The sequence below is a fragment of the Rhipicephalus sanguineus genome, chromosome 11, assembly GCF_013339695.2.
Source record: "Rhipicephalus sanguineus isolate Rsan-2018 chromosome 11, BIME_Rsan_1.4, whole genome shotgun sequence".
NCBI classification, from domain to species: domain Eukaryota; kingdom Metazoa; phylum Arthropoda; class Arachnida; order Ixodida; family Ixodidae; genus Rhipicephalus; species Rhipicephalus sanguineus.
Genome location: NC_051186.1, coordinates 56,531,141 through 56,556,969, shown reverse-complemented (window position 1 = coordinate 56,556,969; position 25,829 = coordinate 56,531,141). Strand labels below are relative to the sequence as shown.

The 25,829-nt window shown below is 48.3% G+C and overlaps 1 protein-coding gene and 1 non-coding gene across 2 annotated transcripts in view; both read left to right on the top strand.

The window, feature by feature from the left end:
- The window catches only part of LOC119373575 (uncharacterized), a 36,136-nt gene extending 12,697 nt beyond the window's left edge, over nucleotides 1–23,439 (top strand). Inside the window, exons 2-7 of the mRNA XM_037643637.2 lie at nucleotides 14,813–15,046; nucleotides 15,572–15,842; nucleotides 17,392–17,587; nucleotides 18,183–18,565; nucleotides 19,715–19,957; nucleotides 22,042–23,439. Coding sequence (XP_037499565.1) covers nucleotides 14,821–15,046; nucleotides 15,572–15,842; nucleotides 17,392–17,587; nucleotides 18,183–18,565; nucleotides 19,715–19,957; nucleotides 22,042–22,180 — 1,458 coding nt within the window. The 5' untranslated portion in view covers nucleotides 14,813–14,820 and the 3' untranslated portion in view covers nucleotides 22,181–23,439. The remainder of the gene's footprint in view (nucleotides 1–14,812; nucleotides 15,047–15,571; nucleotides 15,843–17,391; nucleotides 17,588–18,182; nucleotides 18,566–19,714; nucleotides 19,958–22,041) is intronic.
- On the top strand, nucleotides 10,509–10,631 carry LOC119375674 (U6atac minor spliceosomal RNA). The gene has a single exon (XR_005180423.1). It is a non-coding gene; the product is annotated as a U6atac minor spliceosomal RNA (small nuclear RNA).
- Nucleotides 23,440–25,829: the final 2,390 nt, after the last annotated feature.

The window sequence follows — 25,829 nt, the reverse complement described above, 5'->3', positions numbered from 1 at the left end:
CACAGTCACAGACACGACACGGATGTCCAAACTCCAGGGGTGCAATCGCGGAACGACGCTATTCCCGATTCCATGCCATATTCTATGCTATTCTTATCATCCACCACTCGCGGCTGGCTGATCGCGTTGATAACGCGGACGGACCGTCGTTCTGACCAATGGCCAAGCGCGAAAAGAACGAAAAGCATTGGAATAAAGAATAGAATCGTTCCGCTATAGCACCCCAGAGACAGAAACTCGTGCTGAAACCGAGTGCTCGCACCTCCCATAGATCTACGGGCACGTCGTAGTCCGCGTAGTGCTTCCATCGCTTCGGGGTCTTCTCGCAGCCGCAGTTGCCTTTCCCGCTCCGAACAGATGCTTCAGCGAAGCTGGAACGTCCGTTCACGGTGTTCATCACTGGGTTAATCCCGACGGCTTATTAACGTTCTTCTCAATTACTGGTTGTGTCTGTCTAGAAATCTTAATTGGTGTTTGCCGCCAGTCTGTTGCCTTCTTCATTTTTAGTGGACCAGCGGTGAGTAGTGGGATTTGCCCAATTTCTGTGGCACATACCCGTCCATGATGACGATAACTTTTTGTACACACCGAAGTTTTCGCGGCTGGCTCAAACAGCTTTGCTATTAAAAAACACTAGAGGCTGAACTTTCGTGTACAGCATAAGGTACAGAAACAAACTGTTAGACGTTCGACCGACGGAATTAAACCACAGAGAGAGAAAATAGTTCTCTATGATTAAACGCTGGCTCAAAACACACACGCACAAACTTGCCCTCCAGCGTATTTGACCGCATATCTGGCCCAAGTGGAAAGTATACGAAAGGGCCAAATGTTGGCCTACAGGAAACTGCTTCAGGTCTGACAACGGCCTAGTTGCAGTTTGCCTTGTACAGTAAGCCCGAGCCTTAGTCAAGTGCTGTAATTTCCGCTATTTTTGCGGACCCTCATACATTTTCCCTGGAAATAAATTGAATAGACCGATTTTGAAGCTACACGAGAAAAGGTGCGGTAGAGGTGATGAGCAAAATTGGAGCCATTACACGATTACACTCTGTGAAGTTGGGTGACCAGCGGAGCTGACGGGCGCACTCCCGTCTCTGCTCTCGTCGGCATTATGAGCGCGCTACTCCTCGGGCGTCCTAAGAATGCGCGGTCGGCCCGTACTTGCAACGCACGACCGCGCCAGCGCAGCGCCTAGACTCGACTGACGTGGCGAAACAAGTACGGAACGCGTACCGCTCCGCTGAAGTTTTCCTCACTTGGTGTTGCACATCCTCCAGGATCAACCCACCCTTGAGCTATCCACTATGTCACTTGGTGACCTCTTCATATGACGTCATGATCGCGTTACAATTTTTTTATATCTGTGACGCCATGATGATGTAATCACTCTCTCGGAGGGTGTTACGTAGATTTTTTTGTGTTCTTGGAGGAACGCGGACGGACGCCACAAAACCAGGCAGGTGTGCCTGGGTGTGCCACTTATAGCTCCGCTGTAGAAGGTGAAGATGCACGGTGAAACGCACGAAGGCCATTGCCTGTCTGTCTTTCCGTTTGTCTGTCTGTCACCCGATTCAGACACCCGGCCAAAGTTTAACCACTTTCTGAACGCCCAGCCATCTTAAACTGGTATGGCCGTTCATACTTGTGAACATTGTCGATCAAAAAGCGAATATTACGCATATCTGAGGCGCAACATCAATACATAAGTATTTGGTGGTGTGTTCCTTTACTAGAAAATACATGGATAAGTAATTCTGAAGACCCTAATGTTCCTTAGGCTGCGCTGAAAATGCGGCGCTATGAGCCAGATCAACACCCTCTAGGCCAGATGCGGCGGTTCAACATAGAGGAGGAGGACTCGTGAAGTACGCCAGTACAACACAATCGTCTTTCGACGACATTTTCAGCGAAGCACGCAGATGCGCCAGATGCGCGGCCAATTTTTCAAGCTGGAATCTGCGTTGGTTGTTCTATGGGGGTTTAACGCCCCAAAGCGGCTCAGGCTGTCAGAGTGTATGTCTACGGATAATTTCGACCACCGGAGGTTCTTTAACGTGCACTTACATCGCACAGTACGCGGACCTTTAGCATTTTCGCCTCTACTGAGAATGAGATCGCCGCGGCCGGAATCGAACCCGCGTCTTTCTGGTCAGCAGCCGAGCACCGTGACCACTGCGCCACCATGGCGGCCAATCTGCTATCTTATCGTTTTCACAGAACTCTGATACTCGGAACATATCCACGTGGTATCGCCCGAGGCTCTTACGAATGACATTGTGCATTTCAGTGAGAATACAGTGACCTTCACAAACCCGAGGCTTGATCCAATACATCCAAATTCACAGCAGTGCCGTGCCTTAGTCAGACCCAGAACGGTGCGGCTCGACATTTTTGTGTTGCTTCTGCAATGAACTTTGAACAAGACCGAAGGTCCGTGTTAAATGGACGCTTGTATTGACGAGAAGTATGTGCAGGAGAACAGGTAAGAGGCAGCTTTTGAACAGGGTACGCAAAAGTTTGCGCTGGCCTTTGTCACCACTGCACGAGCGTCATTCGCTAACCTCTTGGATAAGCACGTTATATTTCGAGCGGATGTAACCAATCAACGCTAACGCTACGAACCCTATTCTAAAGTTGTCTAATGTCGCAGAAGCCAACGTTTCGGCCTTGCCTTCGCATTGACGAGGACACGTCTACTTGACGAAAACGTTACGGTCCAGCCTCCAGTGCCCTTCATCATTTGACGATTTATCATTACTCTCGAGCATAGAATGGCGTTTGCGAGTGCATGATCCTTTCGAGTCAGAAGTGACTGTCAATTAGTTCGTAATGTTGTGCAAGTGCAGTGATACTTCCTCAGTAGCTGCATTCGCATTATGCATCGTCAGCATAATTAGAAAAGCGACCACGATATAAGCGAGGAGAATGCATGTTACGGGTAACAACATGGCAGTGTAGCCTGAAAATTCTCTGTAATCAGTTTCTGTCAGCGTGGCGTAGCCACAGGTAGACGTTTTGGTGTCTGAAGTAAGCCACTGGTGGGTGGTGCATGTGATTCAGGGGTGGTATTCTGTAAGAGTTCACAAAGTGGGCTGTCTATCTGGGCGCGCGGTGATTGGACAGGAGTCGATCCAAGAGGTTACAATTTGTACCAGCCCGTCAACTTTCAAGCTCCGTCCAGTCAGCTCGCACTGAAATGATGAGTGCACTTAATGAACTTTTACAGAATATATTACCATAGGAGAGAGCTCAATGCGCTGGAGTTGTGTCCGACATGTTTGCATTTCAATTTTTGCTATTAGTACAAACATCGCTCCACATCACGCTAGACAAGCAAAACAACCAGCCGCTTTTCACGCGCAGTAACAATTCAACATCGAGGGTTCAAAGAAATGATCATAGTCTGATGCTGCGGAAACTTTACAGCGTATGATATGAAATGACTATGAGCAGAACGTGCCGTTTTGTCGCTGTTTAATTTTTCGGCATTGGGCTCGCGTTTGAAAATATGTGCTTGATTTTCCGACCGTTTCTCGCGTCACCTTATGCTATCGCCGCACTGATCACTGAACAATCATGTTTTGCGGGGAAGTGCCACAAAAAGAGGACTTGTGATAACGCATGGATGCATGGCGCTCTCTATAGTGCAGTAACTATTTACGTATTTTAATGCGATGATTTCTTCAAAGTGTACGGCAATGCAGAGAGAACGCTTGTGCTGTGCTTTTACTGGCCACCTTTGTCAGCTTGGGGACTCCAGACTTCCTCCAGCCATCACTGAATGGCTTTTGTCCTTACGCCTCCCATCACGCGACTGTGTCAATCAATCAGTCAGTCAGTCAGTCAGTCAGTCAGTCAGTCAGTCAGTCAGTCAGTCAGTCAGTCAGTCAGTCAGTCAGTCAGTCAGTCAGTCAGTCAGTCAGTCAGTCAGTCAGTCAGTCAGTCAGTCAGTCAGTCAGTCAGTCAGTCAGTCAGTCAGTCAGTCAGTCAGTCAGTCAGTCAGTCAGTCAGTCAGTCAGTCAGTCAGTCAGTCAGTCAGTCAGTCAGTCAGTCAGTCAGTCAGTCAGTCAGTCAGTCAGTCAGTCAGTCAGTCAGTCAGTCAGTCAGTCAGTCAGTCAGTCAGTCAGTCAGTCAGTCAGTCAGTCAGTCAGTCAGTCAGTCAGTCAGGTCAGTCAGTCAGTCAGTCAGTCAGGTCAGTCAGTCAGTCAGTCAGTCAGTCAGTCAGTCAGTCAGTCAGTCAGTCAGTCAGTCAGTCAGTCAGTCAGTCAGTCAGTCAGTCAGTCAGTCAGTCAGTCAGTCAGTCAGTCAGTCAGTCAGTCAGTCAGTCAGTCAGTCAGTCAGTCAGTCAGTCAGTCAGTCAATCAATCAATCAATCAATCAATCAATCAATCAATCAATCAATCAATCAATCAATCAGTGCCGGTGACACTACAGTTGCCCACACTTCCAACTTTACCGACCAAATAGCCGGTTCGGCAACATTTTCAATGAGAGGACGTTCAAAAGAATTAGCAGTAAAAAAGCGGGAGCTACATCTATGGATTTTCACCGACACGTTGTTCCTGCGTTTTCTTCCTTTCCTCCTTCGCTTCGAGGCTGTTTCCTTCTTGCTTTTACTCGTGGGTCAGTTAAACCCACGCGAGATATCACTCGGGCATATATACAGACCACGACACGCAATCCGCGCATGAGTCAATTGACGCACGCCTCTGGTTTTCGGTGGGCGGACAGACACTGCACGTGGGCGGATATGTGGGCGACGCTCCGTGGGCGCCGTGCAACGACCCAATCGACAGCGCGAGACGAGAAGGAGACGCGCGCCCCGTCCCCTCGTAGTTGGGTGCAGCGCACGTTCGAACTGCGCAGCTTCTAGTCTTCACAGAACGGGAACAACGAAGTCTAGCAGAGCTTCTACGTATGAGGCTATAGAGGGGTTATGAACTGACGTCATCGAGGGCGCCATATTGCTTGCACAGTCAGCACTGCCTCATTTGCTGCGCGTTGTTTCGATTCGTTTATCACGTCCAGCAGAAAAGGTGAAGCTGTGAATCGTACTACAAGACGGCGTATATGACGTCACGTGCTCACGTTGAGAACGCCATGTTGCTCTGCAGAGACAGCATATGCGTGCGTTTGTTTCCATTAAGGGGAGCGGGGAACAGGGGGTGCAATGTTTCGCAGCAGCGACTCCCCCTCCCCCCTTCACATCAGGGGTCCTCGGCGGCCATCATCGCCAAAAAGATGCATTCATTCATTCACAAAACTTTATTAAGAGTCCTGAAGCCCGGTCTTTTCAGACCGAGGCGGGCCGCGTCCACGTCGGCACCGTTAGGCCGAGCCTTAGGGCGCCATCGTGAACCCTCTGGACAGCCCGTAGTTGATCCTGATACGAACAGCTGGAGATCATCTTCTGCCAGTGAAGCCATTTTTCTTCGGGGTTGGCGAGAGTCGCGGGACAGCCCGCCAGCATGTGTCTGATTTCAATGATGCCACCGCATGCGTCACATTCTTTTCTAATTTCACTTTCAGGGTGAATTTTTGTTACAAAATACGGAGTGGGGTACGTCCCAGTTTGCAGTAAACGTAGCGTGACTGCCTGAGCCCTGTTCAACTTTACGTGTGGCAGTGGGAATTGTCTACGCCCCAAGTAGTAGTAACCTACAACGAGATCACTAAAAAGATGCATGGTCTTAACAATTAATGCCCATTAAATAATGGCGTGACAGGTCCGACTGAGAAAAGGTATGGGGCAGATAATTGGGGGGGGGGGGGGCGCTGCCCCCTTCCCCTCTGTTCCCACGCCTCCGATAGTCAGCGCGGAGAACAATTATACGCGGTATCTCTGTTCACTTATCTCAAGCAACTGGGTAAAACAACAACAGTGATGGCGTTTGTGACGTCATCGACGCCGCCGTATTACTGTACGGTCAACACGGTGAACAGCTATAGTGTTATCTCGATTAGCTTATCTCGAGCAACACAGTGGGTATTTGCAACGGAACGAAAACATGTCGTATGTGTGACGTCACTTACGCACCTCTGAAGGGGATACTGCTGCGCAGAGTCAGCGTGGTGAACAGCATGGAGTTCACTGATCACAAACAGTGCAGTTGAAGCTTTGGACGAGAGAACAGCATAAGATATGCGACTTCCCGTGAATACACCCTGTAAACATACGTTGTAACGTGCATCGCAAGGCGTTTCGAACGCAGTATGCAGCTTGATCAAACCATGTAGGTCGAGATCCCGTGAACAAAAAGTAGAACATGACCATCATTTTTATTTCTTTACCAGAAAAACGTTACGGTAACGCTATATAGAGCTCATAGTTATTTAGCACGTTAATTACATAGACATGTAACAATTGGTTTTTCCGGAACCATCTTTAATAGAAACTTCGCTCCAAAATGTCAAAAACGCTTTAGGGGTATGGAAAATTATTGCATTATGACGGAAGTCCTGGAACGGCAACGGTCCCAGTCGGCCCCTGGGACCACTGTACACAGTGGTCCATTTAATAAACAACCGTGTATGTCGTCAAAAGCGGATAATATCGGATGGGGGGTGAGCGGGGGGTGCGAGTTTCTTTAAGGGGTATTCAGACGGGGGAGGAATGCTCGGGGGAGACGGGGGGGTTGCGGATCACGTGACCGCGACGTCACGGATTAGCGAGTGGGCGTGACCCCCCCCGCGCCTCCTCGGAGGAGACGGGGACGTTTTCCCCGAAAGGACAAACAATCCCTCGGCGGTGGGGGATGTGGCGGAATTTCTGGCTCTTGTTTGGCCACATTGTTGCACTTGCTCCTGCAGAGAGCGGCAGTGGGTGTCCAGTCTGCAGTTGGGGTCATCTGTAGCTGGGGTCATCGTCGTCAGCAGCTGGTGAAACGGGCGGTACAAGCCACAGGAGTAGTCTGGTAACACTGGTCTCCCCCTCCGTTCGCCCCGTCCGTGTGAGTGGGGGGCATTTGTGGCGACTTCTCCTCGCGAGTTGACGTCACTAGGCTCCGCCTTTACCCCCCGAGCATTTCTCCCCCGTCTGAATACCCGTCATCCTTGCCTGCACAACCAGCAATACATGTACTCGTCCGTATCCCTCTCACGAACAGTGTTTGTGTGTGTATGTGACATACATACATACATACATACATACATACATACATACATACATACATACATACATACATACATACATACATACATACATACATACATACATACATACATACAACAGATTTTGACCATCCGCACACAAAAACACTCCCTCTGTGGCAAAGCGAGACATTAAGCCCTGGTCAAAGGTTGCTAGCACAGACTGATACCTTGAATTCAGGACTATGTCACCAGGGTGCGGCGCGTGAATCCGCTCTTTTTCCTCAAATACCACACGCATACCAAAAACTTTCGCGCCGAACTGCTCCGTAAGTTTAAGTTTGCGCGCGGCAGCGCTGCACCTAATTAGGAAAATACGATTCCTGGTTATGGCGCACTCTTTTTACGCGAGGAAGCGACGCTGAAAGCAAGGGTCGTAAAGCTGTCACAAAACCCACGTCCCAGCAACGTTTTCTTTCTCTTTCTTTCCTCCTTTCTTTGCCACTGTTCGTTTCTGTGCTAGACAGAAGTGGTGTACTAACAGCTCCCTTTCTGCGTGGGGTAATAATGCTTGACCATAGCTGCACGATAAAAGAGGACTGCGATCTGCCGACATCCGCATTGTTATAGTGTGGGCGTTGACCACATGGACGCGGTTTTTGGACAACGCGTGCATTTTTAGTTGATGCTTGTATGAACAGGGATCAGAGCGAACGGGAAGACTGCACTATACGGCAATAGGAGAACAAATCAACGAACCACTGCATACAAGGTGTTTCAACGTAACTTGTGCCAATGTTTAAAAAAATGTTGCAGTGGCTTAGCTCGGCTATGCCAGGATAAAGCAGCGTTAGCAAAGGTTCAGCTAATTATTCTTAGCTTTCCTGATTGTCTAGGATTAGCTTGATTATCATGCTTACTGCTGTTCCAATGACACACACACACGGTATACGTATTATGTGGCACATGTATATTTATTTTGCCAGGCAACTACTTCGGGATCCGATGAGTTAAGCTTCTCCGCTCTTCTACGCCGTTGAGCAGCATTTGCGCTCTCCTTCTCCATGGCTATACCACACTGGCAAACGCCAGTCAGAGGCGCTATCAAACGGCTCCCGCGCAGTTGTCAGACGGCGACTGCACAGCGAAGGCGAATAGCAGCGCGCGCGCCGAGGCCAATACGTCTGCCACGGCTACGACGTCACTCCTCGAAAGCGCAGACCGGCGGCGGCGGCGGCGGAGTGCGCGGGAGTTGCCGGCTCCGGTGCGTGACATCACTGATCCTCGCGCACGCGCAGCACGGCTCTTGAGGATCCACGCGAAACTGGCTCGGCTAGGCCAGTGTAGCTAACGCTACAAAATATGCGAGTTCCACGTAGCCGGAAGGAACCGAGGTAAACGTTGTCTGCCGTCCCTCGGAACAAGTCAAGCTATTTCAAGCGAAGCTTGTTACGAGTTATACATATGTTACACATTTCGGTGGCGGCGGCATCGTGCGCGACAAAGTCGGCGCCGCTGAGCTTACAGCAATGCGGCCATCGAAGGGTGCGCCGGTCACATGCGTATTTGTAGGCGCCGTTCTCCGATAATTGACGCTCTCTCGGTCGTGGGCTTGTCGGCGATCAACCGTTTCTCATGTGGCAACCTGATCTTTTATCGATATGTCGCCTGTCATTTCACGCTGCCACATTTCATTATCGCCTGGACATGAACGCATGACCGTCGTTCTTGCCCGTAGCAGCTGAAGTGTTGCGCTGCTAAGCATACGGATGAAGGTCCCATTCCCGGCATGGAGGAAGGAAAAAAAAGTTAGAAGGGAGTATTGAGCATTGCGATAGAAAGGAAGAAAAGTCCAGTAGGTGAAGCACGGACGTTACGAGCTTGGCTTGCCCCCATTTTCTCGGTAGGGGAGGGCTCCTGAATTTTTTTTTTAATTGTCACTTGATCGCATATTAAATAACAGAGAGGCGGTAAACACCTTTTTATGGTTCCAGTTCCAGCGCTGAGTGTGTGCATTTCCGTGCCGCTCGTTTTTGTACCGTCCTGGACGCGCTATACTATAGTGGCTGTTCGTTTATAATATTACGACGCACAAATATTAAAGACGATAGTCTTTCTTGGGGAACTTAAACGCAGAAATTTTGGTCTGTCTGTCCGTCTGTCTGTCTGTCTGTCACCCGATTCAGCCACCCGGCCAAAGTTGAACCACTTGCTTACCGCCCAGCCATCTTGAACTGGTACGGCCGTTCATACTTGTGGACACTGTCGATCAAAAAGTAGATATTACGCATATCTGAGGCGTAACATCACTAGGTAAGTATTACGTGGTGTGTTCCTTTAATAGAAAATGCATAGATACGCAATTATAAAGACCCTAGTTTCTTACGCTGCGCTGAAAATGTCATATGCGCGCCGACGAACGCCCTCTGCCACGGAGGAAGAAAACCCTCTGCACAAGCTCATGTTTCCCGACGTATTGCCAGATGGCGTCCATATCTCACGCAGCGCCTCCTCTATCGTCTTAAGGCGACATTTGCAGCGGAACACGTAGATACGCGGCCAATGTTTTTATGCAAGATGAAGTAAATTTGCGATGAGTATTATACTGCGATATGCTAGATCAACGGATGTCTTCGTAGCGGAATTTGCACAATACAACCTCATCGTTATGCGAAACATGTGGGTTCGGCTCCCGCGCGCCGCTTGGCAAGTTGTAATAATAATATCTGAGGTTTTGCGTCCCAAAACCACGATCTGATAATGAGAGACGCCGTAGTGGAGGGTTCGGAAATTTAGACCATCAGGTGTTCTTTAACGTGCACTGAAATCGCACACACACGGGCCTGTAGCATTTCGCCTCCATCGAAATGTGACCGCCGAGGCCGGGATCGAACCCGCGACCTTCGGGTCAGCAGTCGAGCACCGTAACCACTGATCCACCGCGGCGGACGCTCGGGAAGTTGTGTTCACTTTCTCGTTCATTTCCAGTTTCCGTTAGTGTCATCGCATCTCACTGAATCCCCATTTATTTATTTATTTATTTATTTATTTATTTATTTATTTATTTATTTAGCGATACAAACGTCTGTAACAAACCACTTCGACGGAGAACATGCAAAATGAATATGGCAGTACTTGGAGTACTGTAGCTATATACACAGTGCATGTTAGATATTTCACGCGGACGGGCCTCTCACAGGCAGCTACATTTCCGACATGTAGCACTAAAAACACGCAGGTGGCATCGATTTCAATTAAAAGGCCAATCCGCAGAAGCCTCAGCAATCGGAAGAGTACAAGAAAACCCGCGTAATCTACATCAATTAGTTGCGATTACGCGACAACAAACGGGGTCGCAATTAATGAGAGGTCGTAACGGGGGTGCTATATATATCCGACGGCGTACTCCAACTTGCGTGTTGTATAAAAGGAGAGACGGTTAGCACTCCCCTTGATAAGGACGGAATGGCCCCTGGGCCTCAACACACATACGGTTAAGGCACAGCCGCTTACTTCGCGGCACTTAACCACATTTTTTAGGGATTTTAATGAGAGCGCGCGGCTAGCTTGGTTTCTTTCTGCTCACCATTCTCGCCGATTTACTCTCTTGCTAGCACATCACCGCTGTTGTATTGAAAGTCATGGGAGGATTGGTTAAGTATGTAGTTACAAAACACAGTTACATCTGGTAATGGTGCCATCGGAAGTGGGTAGCTCGATTGGCAGCTGTGCTTAGATATGGAGTTAAAATTTAGACCTCGACATCCAATCCGAAATGACCTGCAGTGTATGCGCTCTGGCGAAAATGTGCGCGGCACGCGTATGCCAAGGGCTGACGGATTCTTGAAGCAGTGAAATATTTTTCCTCGGAAAAAGGAGCTTTCAGAAAAAGGAGTAATTTCATAAAATTTATCTGCCTCTTTAATATATGGCCCTCCTTGCTGAAATACACGTTCAAACGCCAAAATTGCGTCATCAGACAACCGCTTCAACGAATCCTAGCGAATCTTGAAATGAAATATTAATTTCAACCTCAAAAATACTTGCACAAACGAGGAAATTCAAGATAACTAAATACACATAAATTAACACCTACTTCAGAGTTCTGCAGTTACGCAGCATGGACTGATCACTAAATTCCGTAATTCTGTAAAATACAGCGACAGCATCGAAGGGAAATGCTACATCATGCGTGACTCGACTCTGTATTATGTATCGATGAGGTGACTTCACAATGCTTTGTTCCTATATCAGAGATAATTGCTTTATCGTCATGTATTGCTATGTTGCTGGCAGCCTTGTTAGGGCGTCCCACCTGTCCGCTGCTTTTCTTTCGGGGTGGATGATTATTTTCGGTGATACTTATTATGCCAAGTGACCTTTATGGTTGGACTGAACGAACACTCATGTCCTTTGGACCGTTGCACACGCGGCGGGATCTTCTTTTATATTCGCACCCGGCGGAAAAGTGGTTATGTAAGCAACGTCACAAAATCAGTAATCAATCGTGCTCATTAATTAATCTCTTCGACGTACTCTGAACAAGTGAGCATACAAGGCAGGACGGATAAGGATCTCAGAATACGTAACCGAGAGGCATAAATCAGCCTGATTGTGATCCATGTCCTTTGTCTTATTGTCAAGAGGTGGGGACCAGTAGACTGCCTTTGTCGGTTTGCCCATCGACCCGAGCACGTTCGAGCGAATCACAATAGAGAAGAAAGAGAATGCTGGACAAACGGCTGCTGCCTCGGACTACGCTGTCCTTGGGCTGTCAAGCCCGTGAGCATGCAGAACGCCGAAGGTCGATTGCCTCGCTCGCGTTGAAAACAATGAACAACATAAATGCACGTCATTCTTTGCACTTTACTCAAAACTGGTAGGCCTTACTGATGGCGGAAGGAGGGGAAATAGCGCGTTTCGCCGGAACACAAGACAAAGAAGGGGTGAAAGGACCACGAAAGGACAACACAGGACAAGCGCTACGATCAACTCAGTTTTAATGGGAGGCAACGCCCAATGTACAGGTATGGGCCCCTTAAGGAAAAGAACGGCAGAGAAAGCTAAAGAAACAAAGAAAAAAATGGCGAAGTTTTGAAAAAGCGCAACTGCACGATTCAGAAGTCTAATCTGGTTGCTTCTAGGTTGTTGCTATAAGCTTTAGCTAGCTTAGTCACAACACGGATGTCCAAACTCCAGAACCGAGCATTCGCACCTTTCATAGAACGACCCTTTCTTTGTCTCTGCCTTTTTCTCTCTCTTTCTTTTCCTTTATTTCTCTTTTGATCTTTATATTCTTTCTATTTCTCTCTCTGCTTCTTTCTCTCTCTTTCTCTGCATCTGTTTCTCCGTCTTTCTATCTTTTTATGTCTTTATTCCCATTATTTCAATTTTTCTCTCTCTATCTTTCAATAGCTTCCTCTCTCTCTTAGTGAAACAGTGGTGGGCACTGGGATTTGCCCAATTTCTGTGGCACATACGCGTGATGATAGCCATTTTTGGGCTAACTGTTGCCTTCTTCGTTCTTAGTGGACCAGTGTCGAGTAGTGGGATTTGCCCAATTTCTCTGGCACGTACCCATCCTGATGATGATAGTTTTCTGATAGGCCGCACAAATTACGGCTAGCTTTAAAGAGCTTCGCTGTTAAAAAGACATGCCATCACCAGGAAATTCGTCCACTCTTTTGAACGTGTACCAGGAGCAGAGAAAAATTCTACACGCTATTGCCAGAGGCTCATTCCCCGGCGATAGCATGTCTTTTTTAGCTATTAAAGACGATAGTCTTTCTTGGGGAACTTAAACGCAGAAATTTTGGTCTGTCTGTCTTTCTGTTTGTCGGCACGTCCCTCGATTCAGCCACTCGGCCCAAGTTGAACCACTTGCCCAAGGGCCAGCCGTCTTGAACTGGTACGGCTGTTCATAATTGTGAACGTTGTCGATCAAAAAGTAAATATCATGCATATCTGAGGTGCAACATCACTAGGTAAGTATTAGGTGGCGTGTTCCTTTAATAGAAAATGCATACGTACGTAATTTTAAGGACCCGAGTTTCTTAAGCTGCGCTGAAAATGCATAAGAATGGAAGCTTGAGCGAGTTGGTATGCGTTCATCTTTGTTGAAACAGCGCTCACTAGACGACGACGAAGTAAAAGAAGGCACAGGACAGGCGCTGCCTGTCCTGTGCCTTCTTTTACTTCGTCGTCGTCTAGTGAGCGCTGTTTCAACAAAGCTGAAAATGCGACTGCGCTGAAATTTGCCTTCCTCCGTGCCCTTCGCACGAGCTCATTGTTGTGTTTCGGTTTCGGTTCTGTATTGCACTGTACGAATGCCATGGGTTGGTGTTGAAAAACTTTACTTTTGAGAAGGCCAAGAAGGTGAAAAAAAATATTTAAAAAATGAAAAAGCAGCGTTGTGGGCGGCCTTCAGGCTGCCGGTTGTGGGCGCCGCTCTGGCGTTCCTGTTTTACCCAGGCGACGTGTAAATAAAAGAGTGTGTGGAGAGTACTCGTTGAGTGCGGACGTTTCTCTGCTTCAGCGCTTCGCGCCAAACCGCGTTTTCGGGCTGGCTGGCGTCCCCGCCGGTCGCGTTGGTCACCGCCGGTCTTCGCCTGCTGCTGCGCCGGGACTACCAGCACGCAACACAGCACTCATGTTTCCCGACGTATTGCCAGATGGCGTCCATATCTCACACAGCGCCTCTTCTATCGTCTTTACACGACATTTGCAGCGAAGCACGCAGATACGCGGCCAATTTTTTTAGCTTTGCCTGTTGTTCTTTTGGCTTCGGGGACACACACCTAAATATCCAGTATTGCTTAGCTTAATTTGAAACCCAGCTGATAGCAGCGCTTCTCCCGTGTTTCCTTATTTATTTATTTGTACTGTATTTGTACTGTCATCTTGCATAGCAAGATATTTGCAGGAGTGAATACATACATACCGTTAATTAATTCAATGCATATTAGATGAAAAAAATACAAAGAAAACAAACAACACAAAAAGAACAGCTGTTTGTGTTCCCCTTCCATGTCGCGTTATATTGTGCTGCTATTATTCCAGTATGAACCTATACCAACTAGCCCGCATTTCAACCCTTCTGCAATTCCAGTATGAACAGTATCATGGTGAGATATTTGGCTAATGAACCACTAATTCATCATTTGATAGCTCTCGCAAGTATCTCTGAAGGCCATTGCAAGTCCCAATAGGATGTGAAAATCTAAAACCATCAATGGGTGAATTCAAGGGAACAATGTTGGAATGGTGGCTTCTTCCGGTGGACCGAGAAGAGGAGCTTTTTGAAAACAACAGGTTCATCGATTATGCAGGGGCGGTGTGAAGAACACAACTACGACGCATAAGTTCCCCCGCTTCCCTGTTTTCCCATTCCCAGTAAAAAAAAAGAAAACATGCATCTCCACGAAGTGAATCATGACGAGTGGGCGAAGCTCCGGGTATCGTATGCGTGAGTAACCGTACTTTACCTGAGCGTTGCCCCATATAATGTAAATTGAGTGACATAATGTGACATAAAGCTTCCCCATGATGATTTTCCCATGAGCAATATTGTGCAGCAAAACAACGTCGTTACATATTTTCGTTCAATTTGCGCTTGCAGAACCTAAGGTTTTGTCCCAACTAACCCGGTCTCAGTGTAAGACGCCACTGAGTTGCCGCGACTGAATTCCTGACTGATTGCCTTTGTCTGGTCTTTCCGCAGCGCCGGCCATGCTCGTGCTGCAGACGCGTCCCAGCCGCCTGCTGGGCGGCGGCTTCTCCCGCGTGCTGCGCAACTCAATCACCATCAAGATGGTTCTGGGCATCGTGCTGTTCTTCGCCGGCATGAGCAGCCTGTACGTCAACCACCGGCTAGGTCTGTCCCTGGCCGGCGTCGGCCTCGTGCTCGTCTTCGTGCCCGCCGAGTTCCTCTTCGGGCTATGCATAGACTTCAAAGGTATACCACAACGACTCGTGCTCCCGGCCCCTCAACGGGCGAATCCATAGGTGCACGGGTCCGGATGTCCAGACCCCCCCTCCCCTTTCCCTTATTTTATTATTATACCATAGGACCTGGTAGGTCCTCTTCCGACCCCCACTTCTACCATAAGCTGACCTAGCCCGCTACCAGCAGGTGCTCGCTCTTGGCAGATAACTATTGCATATTATTTACGTTGTCGTCACAAATAATGGCTTGTAAAATACACTGTAATTTACTCTAACACAACCGCTTGCCTTAAGTTTCGTCTCCAGAGAACCATGGCATAAAATTACGTAAAGTTCACGCATTTATAGGCAGTCGATCATAATGCGTGTCGCAAAGGGCTGAGGAAGCCATACGTGTCGACCACAACAGTACGGTATTGCCGTAATTACCATGTGGTAGACCAGCGCTGCTCATGCACTCTAATTAAAATTTCTTAAATATGTAACGCAACCGCGGGGGCAATGAATGGTTCTTGACAAGACAACCTCCCCGCAGGTCACAAGGAGAATGCCAGGTGCTCGCGGTCGGGCAGCACAAAGTCCGACAACCGGCCCACGGAAGTGGTGGTCGAGGACGACGGTCTCTCCGCTTCCGGCGACAACGCTCCCACATTTCCGCCGGAAGTGGTCCTGCAAGAAGCCGGAAGCGGGGACGCCGCCCGCGGCTCGTTGCAGGACGGTGGGTCGTGGTCGCCCGGCGCCGACAGCAGACGGACTTCCTCACCCCGGTGCACGTGTCCGGCCGGGAAGAACTCGCCGCCGGACGCGTACGTGATTCCGCATTGTACAGTAAACCCCGCTCGCTTATCTTTGTCATTCTTAAAATTCCATTTGTCCTATTTTAGTGCGCGTCTCTTACTTTTAATGCGAAGCATTAGTCGAGAGGTCAAGTGGCGCTTCAGAGGCAGTTGTGGGATTCACCTAAATAACGGCACTTTCGGGACCAAAAATCGAGAAAGAACTTTAGTGAAATAACGAGCATACAATCGTACTAAACATTAAACAAAAACTCACGGGGTTCTTTATACATTTGACTAACTCGGATTCGATCAAGATGACTCAAAGTCGAAATCCATCTTTTTTTTCTTCCCAGTCGATGTAATGATCCTCCCCCGCCCCCCACCGACATATCTCTGCACCTAACGTGGTTTTGCACTGCCTCCGTGATTGGCTCACGTTTGACCAAGCTACGATGTCATGTGATGACGTCATCATATGACGTCACAAATTTTGGCGATCTGCGACGTAGTCACGTGATGATTTTTTGCACCACTCGTGTTGAACCCGATGCCGCCGACGGTCAATTTTAGTGTTTCGTGAGGTATCTAAGGCTTTCGCTTTGATAAACAAAACGAAATATCTAGAAGATTATACGCAACACTGGATACTGTTGACTAACTGATAGTTAATTTTGTGTATTAGCTCTTATAGAAATGTAGTGAAATACCCCATGCGAAGTAATACGCCATTGCCTCACTGTATGCAATGATTCGCAAACTACGATAGTTATAACCCCCTTTTGCACTCCAAGAGTAAACATAGTCAGAACACGACGCCTAAGTTTCGTGCCTACATGATCTCCCCGATGGAGTTCACTTGTCGTGGGTGCCATCCTAGAAAAGAAATCCTGGCGCCGTCCCTGTCGCTTATGTGGCCAATAACAACTAATTAATATACTGGGGAAAAAAGATCATGTTAACGTGTGGCAGCTGTGTGTGTGTGTGTGTGTGTGTGTGTGTGTGTGTGTGTGTGTGTGTGTGTGTGTGTGTGTGTGTGTGTGTGTGTGTGTGTGTGTGTGTGTGTGTGTGTGTGTGTGTGTGTGTGTGTGTGTGTGTGTGTGTGTGGTGTGTGTGTGTGTGTGTGTGGTGTGTGTGGTGTGTGTGTGTGGTGTGTGTGTGTGTGTGTGTGTGTGTGTGTGTGTGTGTGTGTGTGTGTGTGGTGTGTGTGTGTGTGTGTGTGTGTGTGTGTGTGTGTGTGTGTGTGTGTGTGTGTGTGTGTGTGTGTGTGTGTGTGTGTGTGTGTGTGTTGTGTGTGTGTGTGTGTGTGTGTGTGTGTGTGTGTGTGTGTGTGTGTGTGTGTGTGTGTGTGTGTGTGTGTGTGTGTGTGTGTGTGTGTGTGTGTGTGTGTGTGTGTGTGTGTGTGTGTGTGTGTGTGTGTGTGTGTGTGTGTGTGTGTGTGTGTGTGTGTGTGTGTGTGTGTGTGTGTGTGTGTGTGTGTGTGTGTGTGTGTGTGAATTCAAGCTGTACGTTCTGCAGTATTATTACACCTATCTGGCAGTACAATCTTCTCATTCCTCTCATCCATATCGCCCTTTAGGTCCGTGCAGCTTCACCGGACACGAAGCGACGTTCTCAGGACTGGACCCGGCTCAGCGGTGGACGTCAGGAGCGACGCCTCGCCGCCCGCGGACGACGCCAGGAAGGAGGCGACTCCGTCACCGACGTGCAAGTTCCACCGAACGCGGTCGGCCGTGATTCGCGCCGAGGACCTGCCCAAGAACGTACCACCGCAGGTCAGACTGAAGAGATGGCGCTGCGGCATTTCGTTTTATTATCACCATTAGGTTAAGGAACAGAAAGAGAGAGGGAGAGAATGCATAAAAAAACAGGGAGGATAACCAAAGGTAGTTCCGGTTGGCTACCCTGCATGGAGGGATGGTGTGCGGGAATAAAAAGAGAAGGATAAAGGAATTGCAGCGAAACACAGATGAACGCAAAGGAAGTAACCAGTGCACTGAACAGTGGTACAAAAGGCGATGCTGTTAAGGTCTCTCATGAGTGCATGAGAGACTTCAGCAAGAGACCTGGTAGATCTACCAACTGAGCTACCAGAATGCTAGCGATTGGCAGGGTGAGGGCGAATTAATCGACAACTCTAAACACATGGACACTAAATATCGAAAATCAGTTCCGCGGAATTCCGCAAGGTAGCGGAATGGTCATGAAAGGCTCGCCGGGACCAACGCCCTAGAAAGGCATTGGTCCCGGGTTCGATTCCCGCACCAGGACGAATTTTCCGTCAATTCGCACGGATTTCCTCGTAGCTTCGCGCTACAAACGAGCGGTCGTCAATGTCCCCTTTCATCTCCCATGTCGTCTGTGTCACAGGTCGTTCGCTTCAACATTGGCGCGGACGCCGACGACCCCGCCGCTACGGCTGCCAGCGGCGTTGCCGCGAGGACCCCGTCTGGCGGAAGCCGTACCAGGGCTGCGTCGGGTCAGTCGTCCGGCGCGAGGGCCACGCTCGTCAGGGGCGTGAGCTTCGAGCAGACCACGTTCCATCGGAGCAAGTCGGCCGTCATGCACCGAGGCAGCCTGTCGGGTGACGAGGCGACCACGTCGTCGCCGTCCTCTTCGGCCAAGTCTTCGCCGACCAGGTCCCTGAGGGGTCAGACTGCAGCCAACAGTTCGACGTACAAGGAACGCCCGCTAGCTCCTGCGGTGGCCAGGGTTCAGCAGTTACAGCAGATACCCGCCATGCGAATTCAGAGGTCTGGCAACTGTTTGATCTGCGTTGTATTTTTCAGAATTTTGGAGAACGGGTTGTTCGATATAACATTTGTCCATCACTTATTGTAACAGCTCAGAGCGCCGTCTTGTTTGGACCCCGCGCCACGTGATGCACTTCAGAATAACGATCAGCAATAGCAATCTATAACAACTACAGAGAAAGCTACAGGTAATAACGATAGACAATTGCCAACGTCTGGCTTGGAGCCTGGTTCGGTTGCTGTCAGCTTCATTCCGAAGTGATTTGACATGTATTGTTGCCTGCATTTGCACTAAATGCGATCGCCTGCGGGCGAACATGCAAAAAAAAGCATCATTGCAGTTTTTTCTCCATAAGTTCGGGAGAGTAGCGTTAAACATACAGAGAAAACGAAGGAAAGGAAGGAAGGGAGGTCAACCAGACGCGCGTCTGGTGTGCTGCACTGCACTGGAAGAATTTGATTGAGGGATTAAAAGAAAGGAGAGTGCCGTCAGTGTGGGAGAGGTGCGCCTCTACCACACTGAACCGCCTACAAGCGATCGCTTAGCCCAGTCGACTTTAAGAACAGTATCAGTGCCCGCATCGCTTTGTTGGCCTGCGACGCGTAGGGCTACAGAACCAACTAGCCCAAGCCAATCGGGCTAGTTCGATTTTCTTTAACGTACTGCACGCTCAAACGGCCCTTGCAGGAGTGGTTACAGAGGTATAAAAAATGGCAATCACGAACAGAAATGAATGGTTTGCACTTTGGTAACAAACGATTCTACAGTACTGCAAGTCGTTTCAGTGGGAGATTACTGAGGAATAGAGTGAATATTTATGCGTGTTGACGCGGCTTGAAGACTGTCAATTGTTTTACTATGGTTAGTTCTTGATGAGTGCAGGAAAGGGTGAAGTAAATAACGTGTCTTTGGAATTTTGAAATGACCATGGCACAGAAGATAAACGAATTTAAACTTTGAAACTATTCTTCGCTATGCCAGTAGTCCTAGGTTTGCTTGAGCTATTAGTTCAGAGACACTGGATTGTCAAGAACAAACAGAGTATATGGATCTAGCCGCTAGTTTTTGTATGCGCTCAATTTGACCCGCATGCCAATGTACTGCCAGTGTTTACCCGCATGCCATATTGTTTTGCCGTACATTCGCAGCTCCAAGGGTGGTGTCGCGGCGGGAAGCGACCCTCGAGTGGCGACGATGGCTGTGCAATTGTACGACGCGCCTTTCGCGAGGACTGCCATCTCGGATCTGAGCAACGAGAATTACACGCGGTTCCACCGCATTCGGGCCGTGCAACAGCAGCAGCAGCAACAGCTACAGGCAGCCGCCGTCGGTGCTCCTGGAGTCACGGCTCGCCGGAAAGAGGCAGCAACGTCGCAGAACTTACTCCTCAGGTAACTCGTGATCTCAGTAACTTTTCCTCTCCCCTATTTCTTCTCCGCGCCGTCCTCCAAGGTGGTTGGTCGGGAAACCGGCGCCACCAGTTCATAGAGGGTCCCTCACCAGCCTCCGAAAACACACAAAAGAAAAACAGAGCAGTATTTTCTCCTGGCGTTTCTCGTCTTTCTGGCGCACTTCATGACGCATAGCAGTAAGTCCCGTGACGTATACATACTCTCGATTGGTCCGTATACTCGAAATATTAGTTGTTAATTGTCTCCTGCACTGCTTTGCCATGCAGCCGCCAATCCGTTCTTCCTTGCCTCGCATGACTATCGTGTGCTATCAACTGGTTTCACTGCATTTTCTGTGTTTGCGACTGTGCAAACGGAAATAGCAGCGTGTAGCCGACAAGCGCGAAATCTTGATAGGGTCAACGCTTAGTGCTGACATGGTACACGTGCTCTTAAAAAATAAGTGGCGAGGAGAAGATATGGCCTGTAGGAGGGGTAGTGAAGGCGAGAAGGAAACCACTCCTTCGTCTTTGAACGTGGGGTGGTGAGGGGTCCTTCCTCTGAGACGCACACATAACTTATCCCCAGGAAGGTGATAAGCAATACATGCGCACAAGTATGCGCAAAAGCATATATTAGACGAGTCCTTAAGTCCTGATTGTCACACTCATAGACGCGTAGGGTAGCAAATAGTGTTTCTTAATCGTGGTTATGCCCTCTCTGTCTGTCTTCACTCTGTCATCCCTTCTCATTTTTTTACATATTAGATAAGGGGTGAAGCTCACCATGACATAATTATGATAATGTGTATTTTTATCGGCGTATGTTTGTCCTCTGAAATGTGCTGTATCCTGTTGTACCCTCGCGATGTAACAATACGACCACCTGCTACGACCTCTATGTAGAAACTGGCAGTATTGAAAATGAAAAAAAAAAATGGGGCAGCAACGCCCTAGTGGTGCGAAGTCTGAGGAAGCAGCGGGGCTGGTGGCGTTGCCCTCCTCCTTTCTCTTCTCCTCATCCTCACTTCCTTTTCCCACCTCTTGTTATACTATACCATACAAGACTATGCTATGCTTTACCCTTTCACCTCCTCATTTCCTCCTCACCCTTACTTCCCTTTCCTGCCCCTTGCTGTACTATACATGGCTGCGCTTGCTCTCAGTTTTTAATGTCTTTTTTGTGTCTGTTTCTTTCTCTCTTTCCCTCTCTGTGCATTTCTTTCTCTGTCTTTCTATCTTTTTCTATCTTTCTTCAGTTCCTTTTTCTCTCTTTCTCTTTATCTCTTTATTTCTCTCTCTCTCTGTATTCGTTCTCTCGCTCATCAGATATGCCAAGCTTTACCCTCTCCCCTCCTTCTTTCCTTCCTCCTCACTCTTACTTCCGACCCCTTGCTATACTATACTCAGGCCCGTAGCCAGGAATTTTTTTCGGGGGGGGGGGGGCACTTGCTGAAAACCTGGACTATTTGAGAAATACGCCTATTTTCATTACTTATTTTTGGTAAAACACCATGTATCATGAAAATTTCGGGGGTGCCCGGGCCCCCCCTGGCTACGGGCCTGACTATACTATACATGGCTATGCAATGCTTCCCCCTCTTTCCCTCCTCCTCACCCTTAGTTCCCTTTCCTACCAGCAACGTATTCATATGGTTCCCATAAATGCTTGTACTCTGTTGTGGGGCTTGCCCAATTACTGTGGCGCCCACCCACCAACTGGTTTTTCCAGTCCACGGATTACACCTTACGCCCGGCTTTAACAGCTGCACTGCTAGAATAAATAAACTTGCAGCTGAATACAATGCAGTGCTCGGTAAAGAAAGTGACGTAGTAAAAGTAAAATTGCACTGTTTTTATTTTCTTACGTAAGCTGGCGAATGATACGATGATCAGTTTTAACTAGGGTTGGTCAGTAACTCACGCGGAACGCTCATGAAACGATGTGGAACATGCAGATGATTTCGTGCAACCAGTTTGCTCTGATAGCGCCTAATGCCTTGGACAAGACTTAGGCCGTTGAGGTCTGACAGACTTTTCAATCTAATGTTACAAGATGCCAACACTGTACGCCATTACACGCAGGACAAGGTCGATGACTACTTCCCGATCCTCGACAAACCTCGCCCAGCCTCAGCAGCAAGACGGCCCGAAGATGACTGGCAAGCCTAGCAAAGACAAGAGCGGGTCCCCTAGCCGGGACGCGAAGGCAAGTTCCTCGTGATCGAACGACGCCAGTCAAAGACTCGCGGCGGAAGCCGCGTCGCCGAAGCTCCGAAGGACGTCGTCGGGACCTTCCAGGAGACCGGCCCGGACGTCGAAGGAAGCGGCGGCGCCGGCGCCGTGGACTTCGCTGGCGGTCCAGACAGCCGCCGGCGTGATCACGCTTCTGTGCAAGCCGCAGCAACAAGAGGCGGAATCCGCTAGCCTGTTGCCGCTAAAGCAGGCGAAGGCGGGTGTCCGAGAGACCAGCGGGGTGGTGCCGCGCATCGTCACAGTGAGCGTCAGCGGCGACGAGGACTCGGGCACGGACCGCGAGGACAGTGCGTCTCCGTCCGGACAACGGGACTCCTCTTCTAGTCTTGCTCAAACTTCTTCGTAGCTGGGATTCAGTCGTAGAGGAAATTACGAAAAGGAAATGTTGGTGGCCAGGCCGACGTGCTACTCGTCCATAGAGAATCGCTAGTGTTGTCGGCGTACACGGTGCACGGTACGCGGTCTCCGTCCGGTTGCATGCTGATCACGAGTTGCATGCTGATCACCTTTGTGCACTCGTCTACGCAGGGCGCCAGAGCACACGCTCGGAGGCTCGCTACAGCCACGTCCACACTACCTGTACATTCAATAGTAAGCAAGCGTAACCGGGCGCTGTTCATGAATCGTCTTAGCGCTGAAGCGTGAAATGACACAGACCATCACTTGTTGTGCGCTTACTTGTGACGGTGTTCAACCAATGTAACCTTGGGTCAACCTTCGGTGAACTCAAGGTTCGCCCTCGTGTAACCTTGGGAAGCACTCAAGATTACACGAAGCACCTACATGGCCAAGTGATCATAGTATCCACCGACAGAGAGAAATATCTGTGAGAAAGGCACGGTTGTTAATTAGGTTTAGCCAGTAGTTGGCTACCCTGCACAAGGAATGAAAAGTGCACACCAAGCAAACACGCTCCAACGTACGTGCTGAAGCATTCGTTACTCAGTACTTCACATAGTGGTCACGCAGGCCGATGGATCTCAAGAAACGCAATAACACCGTTGTGGAGTCGCGACAAGATTACGAGACTATAGGTGCGTCCGGCAGGGAATGATTGGAGAAATTTAGATTTTATGCTGTACAGTGTCATGCAGGTGGCGACACGTTGTCTTGAAGAGATTAAAAATGCTTGAACAGGGATTGTCGCTGGAGCCAACATTTCGACCTGTGGTCCTGTCCTCTCCAAGGTTGCTGCGTTGAAGAAGACAAGAGGGTGTGTCCAGATAAGATCGAACACGAGGTCCCGGTCACCATTCCCGATTGTGATGAAATTTACTGTAGGTCTAGGCATTACACCCAGAACATTGGTTTCGCAGGTAGTTTTGCGGAAAAAAATTTTGTTCGCCCGAAAAAAAATATACAATTTTTGGCCGCAAAAAACGCTTTTCCGCTAATTTCGCGATTTCTGAATTTTGAGCGCACCTAGGAAAAAAACGGTGCACTTCTTCGCCACAATATTTATTTCCCTTAAAGAAGAAGTGAAATACAATCTTATGAGTCTATTATTTCCCTTGCTTGTCGAAGCACTTTTGAAGAAAAAAATCACAAACTTGGCAAATCGCACAAAATACCTCTAGTTCAGGAATTTATTGCTGCAAACAAGTTAAAGTGAGGAAAATGAAAATCGGTACATATTAACTTTGATACTTTCGCTCTCTTTTAAAATAATTTGCGTGGCTTTATCGTGCTCCGTTTTACTCGATAATTGGGCTGAAACGTAAGTGATTTACCAAAAACGCCGAACTTTGAAAATCATTTTCTCAAAAAGACCATTTTTAATTTTTTTAAAAATCCCTCTGATTGAAGTTAAGGACGTCATCCACCATTTTGCAGAAAAAAACGTTGCATTATTTTGGTTGCTAATAAGTTATAGTGCGTCAAATGTGACCATGCCAGCCTAGCGGCCGCGTCGTTCTTTATGGGCCGAAACTCGGATATAAGTTCCTAAAAATACTTGTACGTGACATAATCACAAATCAGCAGCTCCTCACCAAGAAATGCGATGCCCGGTGTCATGATTCAGCAAGCTTTGTCTTGGGATCAGCCGCTTGACAAACCCGCAGCAGCGGCCGCTCGATGCTGCGGGCACTCACATTACATGAGTGCCGCTTCGACTGCGGATGAACTCCGCTTGAGCGCCAAACTATGCTCAGAGAACAAACGAGAGAATGAATGCATCACTGTGAAAGTTAAAGGCCGTAAAGTGCCAACAAATGACATAATATGCAACGAAAACTCTGCCGGCGCCTTCAATACAGCACGGATGTATTTTTTCCCCCTGCTGTTATGCCCGAAGCCGCATGATATCGTGATAAACGCTCGACTTGCGTTGAATATTCTATCTGCGGAGGCACAACAATACAGTATTGTAAAAGCGGTTCTTTAATGAAGTAAAGGACTTGGACACACTTCTTTTCACAGCCGGCTGACACAAGTGTTCTGGCACGAGATGAACAACTGCAGTTTGAGTTGCTCGACCATCGGAAGCACGTATGACAGCTTTCTTTAGATGTCAATGGCTTTCTTTTGTGCCATATGTTGCTCATAGAATGAACCTAATTATATTTAGGCCATCCGAAGAGAGAAAGTAACACATGAGCGCACTACTGGAGGCGCTCACTGGGAAATCGCCGGCAGAGTTTTCGTTGCATATTATGAGATTTGTTGGCACTTAACGGCCTTTAACTTTCAATGTGATGCATTCCCTCACTCGTTTGTCCTCTGATCGTAGTTTGGCGCGCCAGCGGAGCTCATCCGCCGTCGAAGTGGTACTCATGTAATGTGAGTGCCCGCCGCATCGAGCAGCCGCTGCTGCGGGTTTGTCAAGCGGCTGATCCCAAGACAAAGCTTGCTTAACCATGACACAGGGCTGCGCATTTGTTGGTGTGGAGCTGCTGATTTGTGATTATGCCACGTACAAGTATTTTTAGCAACTTATATACGAGTTTCAGTCCATAACGAACGACGCGGCCGCTAGGGTGGCATGGTCACATTTGACGCACTATAACTTGTCAGCAACCAAAATAATGCAACGTTTTTTTCTGCACAATGGTAGATGACGTCCTTGACTTCAATCAGAGGGATTTAAAAAAAAATTAAAAATGGCCTTTTTGAGAAAATGATTTCCAAAGTTCGGCGTTTTTGGTAAATCACTTACGTTTCAGCCCAATTATCGAGTAAAACGGAGCACGATAAAACCACACAAATTATTTTAAAAGAGAACGAAAGTATCAAAGTTAATATGTACCGATTTTCATTATCCTCACTTGAACTTGCTTGCAGCAATAAATTCCTGAAATAGAGGTATTTTGTGCGATTTGCCAAGTTTGTGATTTTTTTCTTTAAAAATGCTTCGACAAGAAAGGAAAATAATAGACTCATAAGATTGTATTTCACTTGTTCTTTAAGGAGAATAAATATTGTGACGAAGAAGCGCACCGTTTTTTTCCTAGGTGTGCTCAAAATTCAGAAATCGCGAAATTGGCCGAAAAGCGTTTTTTGCGGCCAAAATTTATATATTTTTTTTCAGGCGAACAAAATTTTTGTTCGCAAGACTAACTGCGAAACCATTGTTCTGGGTGTAATGCCTAGACCTACAGTAAATTTCATCACAATCG